Raw genomic sequence first — 17,915 nt, 5'->3', positions numbered from 1 at the left:
TTCATTTTTATAATGTACCTAAATGTGTAAATATGTTATCTGCACTTTCTATTTAGTCCAGTCTATTACATAAACTGTTTATTCTGTGATTCCGTGAGACGATCATTATAACACTATCAGTGTTTTGTTTTGTTTCATTTCCATAATAAACTCGTTTACATGCTGTTGTGTATTACAATTCAGTATAGCACCAAATAAACGGAATGATGTCCGAAACACACCTTTTTAAGATACCATTTGTTAGGTACCTATTGTTTAAAACTTTCCAAACCTTGCATAACACTTTTTAGGCATAAGTAGGTTGTAGGACGAAGGGTACAGTTTACTCAACAAATTACTACTTAAATAGACATATTTAAAAGCTTTTGACGTTCAATAAACAACTTAAATCACAAAGCCTTGAACTGAATACCAACTTGAAGTTTACTTCATTTAATAGTTTAAATGTGATGTAACTAGTGAATACATGACATCATCTCTACACTATTTGGTTTTATGCCATGAAAGCATGCATTTTAGTTCATTTTTCTTAAAAAAGATTTCTCGTCATACAGCGCATTGGGCCATACTGTAATGTTGTATGTACTTAAATAAATAAATTTTATTCATTACATTTCCTGAAATGAAGAACTTTCCACGCTACGTTCCCATAAAAATGGCTCTGTCCAGATTTAACGTAATAATTACCTATTTTTTCATTGCTCGGGTACACAATTAATCAAAAACTACACGATGTTTACTTACACGACTGCACGATGTATAATTAGATCTATGAGATATGTATGGAATTATGTTGCTACCTATAGGTAGCAACATACGCGACGATATATCGCGTCTCTTTATTTTCATCAGGATAATGGGTGGAAAATGTGTCTAGGTGTAATAACAAGAGTAATTAATGTAGGTTAAACAAAGGCAAATTTGTACAGCGCCATCTATATTTTTTAGCCTGATAAGTCCCTTATAATAAATGCAAGAGATCTTCCAGTGACTCTTATGACCTGATAAGTATAATACCTATGATATGTACAGGGTGTTAGTAACATCGTAACGAATACTCAGGGGGTTGATTCAGACCATGATTCTGAGTTAATATCAAGTGGAATTTTTCGTCGCAAAATTCATGTTTTTTTTATTTATTTTTTTTAATTATTTTCAATTCTATACTTTTGCGAAGGAAAATTCTACTTGATATTAACTCAGAATAATCAGCTGAATCATCCCCCTCAGTATTCGTTACGATGTCACTTACACCCCACACAAGTACATACGGTAGCCATACAAGTAGGTATGGGTGTTAGTGACACCATAACGAATACTGAGTGGGATGGTTCAGACTATGATTCTGAGTTGATATCAAGTGGAATTTTCAGTCTGAATATTCATGAAAATTTTTGTGTTTTTTTAATTATTTTCAGTTCCATACTTTTGCGACGGAAAATCCCACTTGATATCATATCAGAATCATGGCCTCAATCACCCCTCAAAGTTTTCGTTACGATGTCACTAACAACCTGTATTATATTCTGCACTTACTTTGTTCTTAATTTATTATTATAAATACTCTACTTCTAATCGACCTCGCTTCCAGGATGAAGTTATAATAAATAGATATGATAATTTTTGCAAGTTCAAAATTAATGGAGCACTTAAACAGGAAGCTATTTGGGAGTAGGAAATCGATTTAAACTTGCATACTTGCATAACTTTAAGCTTGCAACAAATTATATGTAATTTATCACACAAAATGGTATGCTTTATTAAATTGAGATGAACATTATTCATAGAGGCACATTTCCATTCAATGTCGGACGGTGTTCAATGTTACAAGTTATAATTACAAGTTGGTGATCAAACTTGTACGAGGTGGACCTTGGCATTTTATCATCGTTACCAAAGCATCGCAGTGTTACAAACTGTATCAAGTAAATGTTTCCGTCTGGCGTAATATGTAATTAGTGATATTAATGGTTCATGTTACTCTTGTAAGACGCAACTTAGTTTGCTAATCAATAATGAACTCTGTTTTATAAATTGCATATGTAATAAATTAATTATTATAGGTAAATAAGACATGAATTTGCGAGTAGTCTAATAATAGGGTATAATTGGGTTACGAATAAAAATAAATCAAATATCACCATTAACAGAGTAAGAAACGAAACATTTGCAAATTGTACAATTATAGTACCTACCTACTTGAGTACTAGACACATATCTCCGAAACGCATTTCTCGGATGTGTGGGTTTCTTCACGATTTTCCTTCACCGCTGATCACGTGAGAATCGTTTATGATCCAAACATGAATTCGAAAAACGATTTCGAAAATCATTGGTTTAGGCCCGTGCTGGATTTGAACTTGCGACCTTACAGTCAAGCGTTCTTCCAACTGGGCTAGGCTACCACGGTTATTATTATATAAATACTCAATCTTCAAAAATAATTATTACATTTCTCCCATTTTCTTCCTACTCCCGGATTTACTACTTATCAAAAACATTAATGTCTTCCTCAACAGCTATGGACTCACATATGAAGAGATAGAGAAGGGTCTCCCACTGATAGATACATCGAGGACCCTCATCCGGGACATCTGCCCTCCTGTCTTCTCTCACGTGGAGTGTCGCGCCGGGAAGTACCGTCGGCTGGACGGTCTTTGCAACAATCTACAGAACCCCACTTGGGGAGCCACCATGTCGCCTTTCCAAAGGTAAGTGTAAAACACTTAAGTGTTTAATAAACGTGCACTATATATTTTTTTCATAAATTATATAGCAATAAGTCTTAAATAAGATAAGAACTTAAATGTTCATAGTGCTACCTGCACAACGTGATTTTTGTCACGATCATTTTATCGATTCTGACGATATAATTATGTCGATTTGTCGATTGGTGCTAATATGTGAACCCAAATAAGTCATGTTGTTCTGTCAAAATATGAACAAAATCACGTGACACGCATGTTAGGGGAAAAAACAAACTTATCAATTTTGACAAAATTTATTTTTTTACAAGTTAGCCCTGCAGGGGACCCCAAACTAGGCTTGTCCTGTTTCTTGAGGAATCATTTACAGCTGTTATAAAATAGGGAAAAGTTTATAAAAAAGAATCAATCTTTAACAAATTTTAAATTATAAGTACTTACATCGATTTAAAAAGGTGTCAACTGACTACATATTGTAGGTGTCGACTGTGATGGCGTTACTAAAAGGTTCTAGTGAGTGATGACCCTTATAGTTTGTCTAGCATCAAACCATACAACATAAAAACACCTTTAAACAAATATCATAAATGATAATACTCCTCCATAATTCGCTTCGTGTGTGCTACTGACACGTTCCAACACATTGCAATAAACTGCACGCAATTGAAAACCAATTAATTGGCTTTAGGTGTTACTGTCAAGTTATTCTCATATCGCTCTGCCAGTGCAAAAACTATTGAAATTAGTCTCGCTAATATTAAGGCCGCCATAACACAGAAGTGTTGATTGACCAATCAGATAGTTTGAAAATCTACGTCTCTTCTCGGACCAATAGAAATATAGTGTACTCCGATGCACTTTTCTCACCTGCGGACGTAGTATGAACATAAACACACTGCACCCACCAGTTAGTAGAGCCACAAATAATCAGAAGACTCCGCCGCCACTCCGAATTTCTAAGACGCATATGAACAGTATAGAATGGTCCATCATGTTGGTATGAACTTAATCAATCAATATGTTCATCAGATCGACTTTAACGACTCGTCTACCATGAAAAGCAACTTCTATCGTGTGAGTTGTGAGGTGGATGATCAAACAAAGCCAAAGGACCCTGACGTGGCTTGTGTAACGACTACACGCGTACCTATCTACTTACATCAGTAAATAGTGACCGAGACCAACGGCTTAACGTGCCTTCTGAAGTACGGAAAAGCAGCTAATCGCATTCTACGTTTCTAAACTCCTAATTCAGAAGAGAAACCAAAGTTTTGGGCATACATACTGGATTTTATACCTAAGGATATTGAGAAGATCCATTACTGTGTACATCCCGGACACTTCATACAAACAACCTCGTTTTACACAGACACTACACATTAACATTGTCGTACACGCGCATCTGTGTGTGACGTCTGACACCATACGATTCAAGTCTAAACTATGTTCGAGAGGGGGTGAGGTAAACCTACCTCAGACGCTGGTGGGGAGCGAAGAGTTTCCGTTCTATACGTAGTATTATTTCTTATTCTATGCCTGTGCTTCAATCACGAATGCGACCTTCAAAATTATTGTGATTTGCAAAATAAATACCAATGTCAATGTTATCCGGTATTCAAAGTTTTGTGAATGAAAGTCAAACAAACCAGTTGACCCGAGGGTCGGCAGCTCGTGGCGAAACAATCAACATAGGTGAACAACAACAATGAAAACGTTTCAAGCATTAATATTTTTTATGATTACTTGCTAACGAATGTTAATGCGTGTTATGACAAATGGTTGAATCGTGATTTTCACTGACAACTGCTTCTAATATTGATTCAGTACCCCACTAAGGGCTCCTGTGTTAACTGCTTGAAACCACCTTACTTAAATTTTTATACTGAAGACGTGTCAAATTCAAATTAAAAAATATCTTTTTTCAGTAGGTACTTAACATAGTTAATACACTATGAATCGACATATTTTATATAATACCTAACGAATGTCTCATCCGCTTAAAACTACGGCAGATTCTCACAATATACAGGCGGTAAAAAGAAGCTGCAAGAAAAATCTCGACACAGGGCTCTAGTCGTTCTTTAAAAAAAACATGAATTAATGTTACACAATTAAAAACTCTCGGCATGTCATGTGAGGAAACTACAGAGGCCGGAAAAGATTGCGAGGAGTGGAAATCTGTTATTTGAGCCCTACAATAGGGCATAAAGTATTAGAAGAAGAAGTAGAGATTGTTATACAATTTAGTAATTGTATTATTGTAGGTTTGCCTCAGATGTGATTAACCACTTGGCCGGAAAAAAGGGAAACGCTGGGGGCTCTCACCCCGTATAAAATTTAAGACAACAGGACTAAAGGTGTCGTCTGAGAGAATTATGTTTTGAAAGAAAAAAAATACAGTCAAGGGTGAATATCAAAAGGTGCCAAGTTTGGTGGCGAACTTTCATATTACTTTTTCGTGAAAAATTAGGTTTCGACATGAAAAAGGATAGTTCTAGCTACGAGGACCAAGTTACCTCGTAATAATATGAAAGTTCGCCACCAAACTTGACATTTTGATATTCACTCTCAACTTGTTTTTTAATAAAATTGATTTCCTGATACTCAATACACACAGAGAAGCGTGACTGCGGCTGGAGTTTATGTATTCGTGTTCGTAGGCATGCATCTGCATGCAAACTCCCACCTGTGTGCTTGGTCTATAAACAGCTGAAGACAAGTTGTGTTGACTCTTAGTCCAAGAGAAGTAAACAAGCCCCGATACCAACTAAATAATCTTCATCCCGCAGACTGATCGGCCCCCTTTTCGCGGACGGGATCAATGCCCCGCGCATTGCGCACACGGGGCGCGACCTGCCGCTGTCGCGCGTGGTGTCACGCACCATGCACCCCGATGAGGGCTACCACGACCACGCCGGCACGGTCATGGTCATCGCCTGGGGACAATTCATGGACCACGACTACACTCTGACTGGCACGCCGCTTGGTAAGTCACTGGTTTTATATTGGTATCAACACCGCGTGTATCAATGCGTACCAGCAAACGTATCTACCAACGCCCCACATACCTATCAACAAATATGAATACGAATATGGTACCTACTTACATGAAAACGACTTTAAGTTGAACTCTGTTAATAATAACATTTCGGTTCAATATAATTTATTACTTACCACTTTTCAGATAAGAAAATAAATATATTATATAGCTTCTAGCTCGGAATTTTAATGCCAGAAGTTCCAATGGTAAATTTTAATAATACTTGACAATTTGGCGCGAACTACCTAATTAATTATACATAAGTACATTGACACACAAAATAGACTGACTCTACTATGTCATGTCACGTTTATACATGACTTATCTAATATAAGCCCTTACACACGAGCAACAATTTCACGACAGACCCAAGTGACGGCAGCAAATTTAATACATTGTAACGCGGTAAGAACCCGTTATTATGTGCTTTAATTATTATAGCAAATTTAATATCAACGCTTCGAAAGCAAGCGAGATACCTATACTTAAAATAAGAATGATAATATATTGAATGCATTCACGAAATTATTAAATCTTAAAAATAGAAGAAAGAACAAACAGGAACCCTGTAAGGGCACTATAACACAAACAACACAAATATGTTTACTTAACTTAAAATATAATACGAGTATACCTATACTTAATAAAAATAGAAAAACACGAATAAAATATCATTTAAACACTTAAGAAGACTGTTATTTTCCTTCTCCCATAGACCCAATCAACCGCAACGACCCCGAGGAGTGCTGCAAGCGCCCCCAGCACCTGAAGCACCCCTACTGCAACGAGATCCGCATCCCCGATGACGACTACTTCTACCGACTGTGGGGTGTCAAGTGCATCGACTTCGTGCGGGCCTTCCCGTCGCCGCGACCCGGCTGCCGTCTGGGTCAGTTTAGAAGCTCAATAAGGCACATACAGACAGAAATGGCGCATCGCTTCTCTCTCATACAAATCATATGGTAACTTACTATAGGCACGCCCGATGCGCGGGCTCTCTCTTGTCTGGCTCATGGCTAGGTTTGATACTCATACACTCAACATGATTGATCGATTCCTTCAAAGTATATTGCTCTTATCTAAGACTGATTTCAAACTAACCAACAGGATATTTGTCCCAATAACACGGGAAATCCACTAGAATTGCCCTACACAACAGTGTTTCTTGTTTTAAAAATAGTTCTAGGTACCCGCAGAGTAAACCTCAAATAAGTACTTATAAGTTTAACGAGCTGTTTCCACCTTTCAATCTACGGCCTTCTTCCAATTCCCTAAAAGTAAGGTCAAAAGAAACCCTTTGGCATGACACAACTTTGGACTATGCAACTTGGAATATTACAAACTTTACTTAAAAAGGTAACACGAACCTTGAGTTAACCTTCCGTAATCACTTATTACAAAAGCAAGTTGATGCGTGAAGAAAGAGTTGTTTAAAAATAAGTATTGGGTCAATAGTAACTTTTGTTGTAAGTACCGGTTGGTAAGCAAGAGGCGAAATGAAACAATATTGAATACTGCGGCTGATCGATTTACTTGTGAAACGGCCCTTTCGCGGTCTCTGCGGGCAATTTGCAATAAATCAAGAGCTCAAATAACAAAACCAGAATTGAGGTCTTGATTAAATAATTATATAGAAAACCCTGTTCGCAAGCTGAAAATGTTCCATATTTCTGCGCAGAAATAAGCAACGAACATATAAAATTATTTACAATGAAAGATATAAATTATTTGCCTGGACATCCGGCTTAAATGTCCGGAAATGTCCGAAAGTTGCGTCTATTATGTTACACGAGATGTAAAACTGCAGCATAGTATCAGTTTCACTGTTCAGCACCTCTCTTTTATTATGTCACCGTAAACTTTTGAGAAAGATATCATTAACCCCGCGAACAAACGACAATAAGGCTTGCTGCGCACGTACGATAACGCTATTAGGCATTCGGATCTTTCTTTCTCAGCGAAGATCAAAAGATCTTGTCGAAGTGTGCGCAGGACCTAAGCCCGTTACCGTCTGTTGCCGAATGTTACTTAACAAAAAGCGAGCATTATCGGTGTGTCATGTGACTGCTTCCGACCGGTCGAGGAGCGTCTGCCCAGTGAGAGGCGAAAGTGAATCCGAACATTACGTGTAGGCGTACCTTTGCGCAATCCAGTGCAAAATATTGTCCGAAGGCATTTCAAGACGTGCCTTTATACTCGTAAACAAGTCGCCACTCTCTAAGATCTCTCGATATGCCGAAGCTCTCGCATTATTTACAAGAGTGGCTTACGCGCACGCCATAAATATGTCTCGGCTCGCCAGCAACCGTTAACTTTAATGAAGCAAACGTCATGTCCGTTGTCGCAGCCATTATGAAATACCTTTTAAAACTTCTTATTTAGATAACCAATATGTTTACATGTTTATATATACATACCTGAATGTGAAGGATATGGCTAAGGAAAACTTATTTACAGAAAATATCATAATCAAGCAAGCATGTGAAATTAATGTACCAATTTTAGAAACATTTACTAATGTAATATAGTCCATTAATTTCACAATAACCGCCGGGTAACTAATGAAGCTCGGCACTGGACTATCATTAGTCAACTGTGACAAATTACTTGACAAAATGGCAATATATTACACATACGATTCACAAGTTAACCTGAGCAAACATACCATTAAGAAATCATTTGCAGTGCGCACGGTAGCTTTATGATTATCATCGCGCCAAATCTACTATATTTCATTTACTGCGATAAATACGTAGAATACATGTGTATTGAAATAAAGTGACCTATTGAGCTAAACTGAGGCAAATTAAGTATCTAATGCCAGCGAGCTCGCTCTCTAGCCTGGCCGCCTATAGATGGCTAATTTGATTGGCGTTTTAATAAGCCGTATCTACTAACACCATTAATAATGATACGAGTAATCTAGTGAACAAAATTACGCGTATAAAAGCTAGTTCGTGTGACAGGCGTTACTTGAAGGCAAGATATCTAAAACGCACGATTGTTATTAATGTGTCTGTCTATATCTCTGTTAGTAAGTACACCGCACATATTGGTTTGAATTACAACGGTTGGGTATACGAATCCTGCGGCTCTCATTAGTCACAGTCCCTACATAATTGCGTAGGCAAAAGCAATTTAGTCTCACGTAACACGCCGGAGGGCTGGCTTGAAGTTAATCTACATTTTATAGCATTACCTATGCTAAGTGACGACTCTATTAATCTAGCCTTTAAGTAATAGTCTTTACGTCCTACTTGTTGAGTTTACTTTACAGCATAATTTAACAGGCTGCGTCACTGATAGTTGGTAGGTCACTTCACCTACCTAAGCTGTTATTATGTTTTTACGAACCTGCTCACCTAAATGGCCCATAGGTTAAAACTTCTTTATCAATATACTTGAAAATTAATGCAACTCGAATCACATTCCATGGGAGAGATCCGTAGGGTTCACAATCCAGAGACGAAAAGGAAAACTTAAAATAAACCATACAACAACATGAACATGACTGACTTGTTATAGGTGACCTAAGGGCCTATCACATCTAACTTAGGATACCTTTACTGCTCTCTACTTAGATAACAAGAGTGTCTGCAAGTTATCTTCTGACAAGTTGTGTCTGTCCAAATCCCCGGTGTGACTTTACCTATGTACTTATTAAGTATAGGTATACAGAGTGTTAGTGACATCGTAACGAATTCTGAGGGGGATGATTCAGACCATTATTCTGTGTTGATATCAAGTGGATTTTCCTGTCGGAAAATTCATGAAAATATTTGTGTTTTTTCAAATTACTTTCCGTTCCATACTTTTGCGACGGAAAATTCCACTTGATATCAACTCAGAATAATGAGCTCAATCATCCCCCTCAGTATTGGTACGATGTCACTTACACCCTGTATTAATATAATGTTTCAGGTTCAAGGGTTCCGTTCAACACATTAACCGGAGTGATCGATGGAAACACAGTGTATGGAGTCACCGACAAGTTCTCCAGGTGAGATACCTGCTCAATAAAATTAAACTAAATAACGGTAATGTTATAGCGGGCTTCTGAGTTAGAGGAAAGACTGGTTTTCTGAATCATGATTATTTTATGTGTGAATTTAAATGTTAACGGAGAATTGTACAGAAATTAACGAAATACTACTTTCAATAGTTTAGCGATGCGTCGCACGGTGAATTTAAACTTATGGAGATGTATAAGAGCATTCATGAAATAAGCATTGTTTTCTCACGCCTATAAAGTTAGGGAAGGCTGGTTAACTGGATCATGATTTCGTTGTGCCTCATAGACACTGCATACATCATCTGGAAAAGATGTACGTCCTGATGATGATAATTTGTTGTTCAGGAAGCTGCGCACAGGCTACGGCGGGCTGCTCCGCATGAACCCCGTGTTTAAGGAGTACGGCCTCAAAGACCTGCTGCCGCTCAAGCTGGATATCCCCGACGAAGGCTGCACACGACCCAACAAGAACATGTACTGCTTTGAAGGAGGTAAGACCACCGTTCATACAGGAAATAGTGCCAGAAAATCCCGGCTCCTATATTTCTAACACGTTTTGTAATTTCCCGCTGCTCTACTTTATACTGGTAAAGAGAAGATTATATTTCTTGAGACTGACAATCTCTTATTGTTGGTTTGGTTTGAGATGGTGTCGTAGTTATTCAACAGTGACACCCAAGAAGTGATTCTCTGAATTTAAGACAGTTATAACAGAAGCGTCCATCCATAGGGAAGGCCCGTGCCCCAGCAGTGGGGACGTTAATGGGCTGGTGATGATGATGATGATAACAGAAGCGACGTAGAGGAATCCGCAATTACAATGAATAAGAGAGTATCTTCTCTCCCAAACGCACACTTAATCTTCCCTTTTTATTTAATCTAAGAGACCATACCGTTCCAGGTGAAATCCGAGTGAACGAGCAACTGGTGCTAACAGTGATGCACACCCTAATGGCCAGAGAACACAACCGCATCGCCAAGGCACTCGCGGCCGTCAACCCTCACTGGGACGACGAGACCCTCTTCCAAGAGGCTAGACGCATCAACATAGCTGAGATCCAGCACATTACCTACAACGAGTTCCTGCCCATACTGCTCGGCAAAGACGTTATGGAGAAATTTGGACTTGTGCTTGAGAAAGAGGTCAGTTTGGCGAAAGATAAAAAAACATCAACTTTGCGACGCAATTTTCCTCTAACCATGAGCTGAAAAACGAATCGCCCTCAGTATTCGTTACGGTGTCAATTACACCCTGTATACCTACAATAACTTCACCAGGAGGGTCAAAAAGGTCTCATCGAAGCAATACATCAAAGAAGGTATACATATTTCCATTTGACATTTGTGTGCATTGCGCACTTACTTTTATATGCGCAAATGTCAAATTGCAATATTGCTTTAGATTAATTGCTTCGAAGTAGCCTTTTTAACTCCCCAGATAAAATATTTATGAACAGGGTCGGTCTTTGTTGTTTATAATTATAATACTAATTTTAAATATTGTTGTGATTCATCACAAGTCTTTAGCATCCGTAATACGAGTACTTACCTAATCACAAGTATTGTAGAGCGTTCATTATTATTGATGATAATTATTACAGGGGTATTGGGATGGATACGACCCGAATGTAAACCCTGACGTTATCGACTCGTTCGCCTCAGCTGCCTTCAGATTTGGTCACTCTCTGCTACCTACTGCTGTTGAAAGGTGGTCCAAGGCTCACAAATTCATCGGTAAGAACTTTTTTCTTCTTTCATGAATATTTAGACCCTTTGAATGATCATACTAATATGACTATAACATCATGGAACTCCAAATTTTTCTAGATAAATATTTAAAAACTTTCTTCACAGCTTCAAAGAGATTGTCAGACCTCATCCGAAGACCATACGACCTGTACCGAGCGGGTGTTCTCGACGAATACGTCATGGGCCTGATGAACCAAGTGGCTCAAGCTATGGACGACTCTATCACTCAGGAAGTTACCAACCATCTCTTCAAGAAAGTCGGCGCTCGCTTCGGAATGGACTTGGTATCCTTCAACATGCAAAGAGGCAGAGAATTCGGTATTCCCGGATATATGGAATTTAGGAAGTTCTGCGGTTTGGCTGGCGCTGATAGTTTCCAGGATCTGTTTGGGTCTATGCCTAATGAGACCGTAAGGAAGTACGAGACGATATTTGAGCACCCGATAGATGTGGACCTGTGGTCTGGAGGAGTGTCGGAGAGACCGCTACCGGGATCCATGTTGGGGCCCACCTTCGCTTGCGTCATTGCTACCCAGTTCTCTTATTCTAGACGAGGTGACAGATTCTGGTGAGTAAAGATTTTATAGCTACCATTTGGATATAATTATGATATGTAGCTTTTGTTCCTGAAACCCAAACATCATTGTAAAATTAATGTATTTTCAGTTTTTTTGCACTCGCTCTTCCTTTTACGTACTTGGTTCTGTAACCTACTAGAAATAAGTCCTACTGGCAACTTTAGTTTGAAAGTCAGGGGTCATAGTTTAGAAAAGTCAGTTTCAATAACATTATCAAATTCGCAGGTTCGAGTTACCGAATCAGCCATCCTCCTTCACGCCGGAGCAACTCGCCGAGATACGCAAGGCGCGGCTGGCTCGCGTCATCTGCGACAACACCGACATTATCGACACCGTACAGCTATACCCCATGGTGTTGCCCGACCATGAGCTGTGAGTACTAAGTAGTCACTAAGAAATAACATTCAAATCGTTTAGTCGACAGTAACAGCGGTGCCTCCGTGGTCCAGTGGTTGACCACTGGGAGGCCGTTACTTTATGAGTCTGTCCTTTGTTTGGTAAGGATTTTTCAGGCTTGAATCTCCTTGTTATGTTGGTCCGGGTTATTAGCCGTAAAAACACCACCGCAGTGGAGTAGCGTGGTGAGTATGCTCCATACCGCCTCCGGGTGATTGAGGGGAGGCCTGTGCCCAACAGTGGGACGTATATAGGCTGTTTATGTTATGTGTATGGTAATCGAAGATTGTTACGGGCGAAGAGAAAATCTTAGAATCAATTTACCATAATATGCTAGTATCCATTTTTACAACCTGTGTGAAATAGAAATACCTTACTAATTAGCAACTACTTTGATGTTAGGTGGCTTGGTTATTCGCATGGGACCTGGTATTGATATTCTTCCGCCATACGTCATATCCGTCCTTACGTAGTCCGAGCAGAACTGGCTATAAGAATTGAAGTACTTACTCTCGTGTTTGAAGTATGAAGAGCGACTGAGTACAATTACGTTGCCAAAAATGACGCTTACTTTTACTTCTTTAAGCATAATCATGTCCGTAAGTGTATAGTGAACCAATAAATTCTGCGATTCTATTTACCATACTACTTATAGCTGCCATACCCTGCCGAAAGACACATCACTACTATAGCACAATGTTTTAATAAATGCCTATCATTCCAGTAACCCCCGCGTGCCCTGCCGAAGCGGCATCATCCCTTCAATGGACTTCAGCAAGTGGGCGGAACCTGCGCCCTTCCACGGCGGCGCCAAGCCCTTCGTGAGTAGCTTCGAATACGACCCCTATGTAGGCAAGAAGTAAACCGCACCTAGAGTAGAGTAGAGCCTTAGTCATCACTTGTTGAAGTAAAATTTGTGGGTAGCCGAACAATGTGTAAACCAAGATGGCGACTGACAGTTTCAGTGTCAGATTAAAAAACGTTTTCAATACTGGGTACCTACATTAAACTTGATAAAAAACAATGTTATTTAATTTATATCTAAAATTATCACAGTACACTTGAATTAGGTACTATTAAAATGTCAATAATAGTTCACACCGAACCTATGTCTGGTTTACACATTATTCAAGATATCGCATTTTTATTTAATCTTGCTTCAAGCTAAATAGGAGAGCTCCTGTGATAAAAATATAAACAGGGTAAAATTTACAATGTTACAACAATAATAATTATTAACATCTTGCTCTAAAAACAATTCCGAAGCTAATTGTACTTACCTAAGTATTAATTTCTCAAAGATCTCCTTATTTAGCTTGGATATCTACCATCGACTTCTTATTATAAGTACCTATTTTAATAAGTATTTTATAACAATAGTCATTTTCGCCTTTAAGTCCAGAAGTCGATAGAAGATAAAATAAATTACCTACTTCTAAATTGATTATGCAATAAATTTTGGTGCAGATAAAGTTAGCTTTTTGGGCCGTAACACACTCACAATAAAAACTAAGTACTCGATTTTGCAATCAAATATTTCACCTTAGTTACTTGGCACGTTTCTTTCTTGGCACGTGCATAGTCCTCCTATACCTATTTATATTCATAGAGTAAGGAAATGTACAAATTTAATGTAGAAGGTGGCTTAGCAGAGGCCGCATGCTTGATTGCCATATATCTGTAGCTCAACATGTTTGTTATCTGTTTACCAGTACACGTATTTTCATCATTCACAATTTGTATTTAGAAAATGTAGAATTCACTTTTATAAGAGTTGCTGCACATACATTATATTCGTTACCGTTAAAATACCTATATAATACTCAACGATCTTTCCATAATTTGCAGTAACTCTAGCGCACTCTTATGATGTAAATATTTTTTGTCTCTCTTGTATATTTTAGAATTATGAATAAAGTTTGTTTTTGAGTGGTCTGAAAACTTGGGAACGTATGAAAAATTAACAGCTTCGAACACATTTACAAACTTTATCAAAGTTAAACTTCAGTTGTTATTCTTTATTTATTTTATAGTCAAAGTATATTTGAAACAGTGAAGCATGGATTATTTGTAGATTTGTGTAAATAGAAGTATCTACAATATAATGAATTAGAAAGTACACTTCGTTTTATTTAACACCCTGTAGTGTAATAGTAGCACGGGTAAGTAAAATGTTAGCCTGCTGTGAAGGTATATCATCCGATAACAAAAAAAGATAACAGCGTAATTATTAATGACACAAACTGACACTATTTACAGGTAACAGATGCTCATATCATCGAGAAGAATATAACTGAAAGTGAAACCCAGAGCAAAAAATCTACTGAAAATAACAATATTATTAATAGTCTTAACAAAACCGATACTGAACTGAACAAAGATCAAGAAAATCCCGAAAACGTACTACTATTAAAATGTGAGAATGATCATAACGCTTCCGGAAACTGTACAGAGAATGCTCCCACGAAATTGAAGGAGGGACAAGGAAGTGATACTGTTCTAAAATATGTTTATAAAAAAGATGATAAGATTAATGTACCCAAAAAGGCTAGTGGTCACCCAGCAAATAGTTTGAGAAGAAAGAAACGATCCATAAACCACACCGACGACGTCAGGTATGCTGCCACAGCTCCTCTGATTGTCAATTACGAAACATCTCACGGACCCCCTGTCGGAACATTTGGCAAAAACACCGCTAGTCTCATTCGTAATGCAAATTTAGCAGATTTTAACATAAAAACGCTACATGCCAATCAACCGGATAAGAAAAACTTTGAAATTAGGAAAAATACTGAAAAATCCAATGAAGATGATTCGGGATCGAAATCGCAAGAATATGACTCAAGTAATGAAAGAGATGGTAACAGATACGATGAAAAAAGAAATAAACAACATCATGACAATGAAGATAGTGGAGAAGTGCTTCAAAATATAGAAACCAATGACAACGATAATAGAAGTAAAGAAAAATATAAAGATAATCATAATAGTGGAGAACTAAATGACGATATTGACGATAACTACAAGGATGATAGAGAAAATACTGACCTATACAACGACAGTGAGGAAAAGACCCACGAAAAAAAAGGTGATTACAGGAATGATGGACAAAGTAGCAATCGCTACAGAGATAATCGTGGTAGTGAAGAACGCGACCACGAAAAAGATGGTGACTACAGGGATGATAGAGGAAGCAGTGAACGCTACAAAGATAATCGTGATAGTGGAGAACGTAGTGAATATAGGAATAAAGAATCAGATAGTGAAGAACAGAATCGTGAAAGAGATGGAGAATACAGAAATGATAGAGAAAGTAGTGAACGCTACAAGGATAATCGTGACAGTGGAGAACAAACTCGCGAAAGAGATGGTGACTACAGAAATGATAGTGAAGAGCGGAATAACGTAAAAGATAATGAATACAGAAATGATAGAGAAAGCAATGAACATTACAAAGACATTCGTGATAGTGAAGAACGTGGTGAATATAGAAACAGAGAACCAACTCCACGTATTTCTGAAGAAGGTAATGAAAATAATAGAAAAAGCCCTTACAAAGAAAATAACCACAGAGATGTAACACATGATTTTAAAGAAAAGGACCCACAAGACAGCCGGGAAACATATGAAAATAATAAAAAATTCAAAGACCCTTATCTAGAAATTAAAGATAATGATGATTATAAACTTAAAGAAAATTACTCTCATAGCCAAGAGAAAGATGACAGTCGAGAAAAAAATTATCCACAACACGATAATGCTCTGTATCAGCGCACCCAAACATCCAAAGATAGTAATGAAAGTCGTGAACAAAGTGAAGAATCAAGTTACCCAAAGCAAGAAAGCCGAGAAAATTATACTAGCAAAGATGATAGCAGCTCACCTTACGTGGAGCCCCGTAATAACAACTGGGAAAGCATTAAAAAGGATGAGTATCGTAAACGGCATCAGACAGTGCCTGAAGAAAGTAATGAAAATCCATCGCATAAAAATAATGATACACCATATTTTGAGCCTCCTGAAAATATTGAAACTGAACAGGAAGAAGCTATTATTGCTATCATGAAAAGGAAAAAGCCTCATAGTAAACCATTAGATCATAAAGAAAATCTATTTAAGGAAGAAATTGAAAAAATTGTGCCAGTTAAAATTAAGGAAGTCGATCTAGCAGATTTTAGTTATGAAACCGTTCATGTGAATGATAAAGGAGTTGTAGAGCCAGTAAAAGATACGCATGAAGACTATCAAGCTGCTCCTTCCATTGCTCCACTTACTACTTTTAAGCCAGCAACTTTAAAAAAGAACAGTGAAGAATTTTCAAGAACACTAGATATTATACAAATCCCATCCATCCAAATTGATGACGTAGATCTAAGGCCCGTTATTGAAATTAACACTGACAAAGATGACGATGAAAATAGTAAAGAAGCTTTGAAATCAAATAACGAGGATACAAGTCTCGAAACCCTTTTAGGAATAAATCTTAATAGCGATGAAAAGAGTGACAAAATAGTTGAACAACAAGATGATCAAAAAGGTGACGTCAAACAAGAATTTGAACGAATCCCTTTGAATTATAATCACGCTAAAAAAGAGGAAGATCAAAAAGAGAAACCAGTAGACAATCCTTCGAGCACTACTGCCCCCGCAACAAACGAAGAGACTGAAGACGATGAGAATGTCAATCAAGGAACTGTCGACACATTAGCACCTAAAGATACACCCTATGACGAACACCTAAATCTCAAATTCGGTGACGTAACAGTAAAGTTACCTGAAATTAAACTACCTGAAGATATTCTAGCTTACGCCTATGGGGATCCACCTTACGAAAAGAAGGAAAAGACTAAAGATAAAGAACCAAAGAAAGACAAATTCTTCCGTTATGACGAACATGAATATAACGAAGATAATCCGAGTAGACTTGTGCATAAAAATACTCACGACCATGACGATCATGTCCACGACCATGACGATAATAATGACCACAGTCATCACCACGACAATGACGATGACTATGGTTATTACGGATATTACGGGAAAGATAAAAAGAAAGACAATTACAAGAAGAAAGAAGAAGTAGAAGACGATAACGATGAAGAAGAAGATTTATATGAAAAATTTGTTCGAGAAAGATTTGGTAAAAGAGGATCATTCCACAAAAGATCTGAAGCACTGACAGAACCGAAACCAGAAAAAGAAAACGATAGACTTTTCAAAACTTTAGAAAACGTTCTATTAAAAGCTAAAAACCTTGAAAAAGAATCTGAAAAGAGTGGAGACCCCAACGCGGGCTATATGTGGACCGTGGAGTATGGACGACCCTTGTAGAGTAAATTGTTATTGTATTAGCCAAATATTAATTTAACGTGTTATTTAATTTTTTTATTGATTAGATTATTCACTAGCAAAGGTCAAGTAAGTGTATTTAAATT

At 37.7% G+C, this 17,915-nt stretch overlaps 3 protein-coding genes across 3 annotated transcripts in view; all 3 read left to right on the top strand.

Annotated features, from left to right (window-relative positions):
- The window catches only part of LOC126370044 (peroxidase), a 36,666-nt gene extending 22,625 nt beyond the window's left edge, over nt 1-14,041 (top strand). The window contains exons 5-14 of the mRNA XM_050014686.1: nt 2,520-2,711; nt 5,495-5,691; nt 6,461-6,634; nt 9,667-9,745; nt 10,103-10,248; nt 10,659-10,900; nt 11,359-11,491; nt 11,612-12,074; nt 12,310-12,456; nt 13,205-14,041. Coding sequence (XP_049870643.1) covers nt 2,520-2,711; nt 5,495-5,691; nt 6,461-6,634; nt 9,667-9,745; nt 10,103-10,248; nt 10,659-10,900; nt 11,359-11,491; nt 11,612-12,074; nt 12,310-12,456; nt 13,205-13,343 — 1,912 coding nt within the window. The 3' untranslated portion in view covers nt 13,344-14,041. The remainder of the gene's footprint in view (nt 1-2,519; nt 2,712-5,494; nt 5,692-6,460; nt 6,635-9,666; nt 9,746-10,102; nt 10,249-10,658; nt 10,901-11,358; nt 11,492-11,611; nt 12,075-12,309; nt 12,457-13,204) is intronic.
- The window catches only part of LOC126370124 (protein zerknuellt 2-like), a 205,261-nt gene continuing 189,002 nt past the window's right edge, over nt 1,657-17,915 (top strand). The window contains exon 1 of the mRNA XM_050014871.1: nt 1,657-1,667. The gene's annotated coding sequence lies outside the window, so the exon portion shown is untranslated. The remainder of the gene's footprint in view (nt 1,668-17,915) is intronic.
- LOC126370407 (uncharacterized protein DDB_G0283697-like) lies at nt 14,731-17,885 on the top strand (the record flags this gene model as incomplete). Its single annotated transcript, XM_050015244.1, has 1 exon — nt 14,731-17,885. A coding segment is annotated over one exon (3,081 nt), but the record flags the coding sequence as incomplete, so codon positions are not given.

The sequence above is a fragment of the Pectinophora gossypiella genome, chromosome 10 (assembly GCF_024362695.1).
Source record: "Pectinophora gossypiella chromosome 10, ilPecGoss1.1, whole genome shotgun sequence".
NCBI classification, from domain to species: Eukaryota; Metazoa; Arthropoda; class Insecta; order Lepidoptera; family Gelechiidae; genus Pectinophora; species Pectinophora gossypiella.
This window is presented reverse-complemented; position numbering and strand designations above follow the sequence as displayed.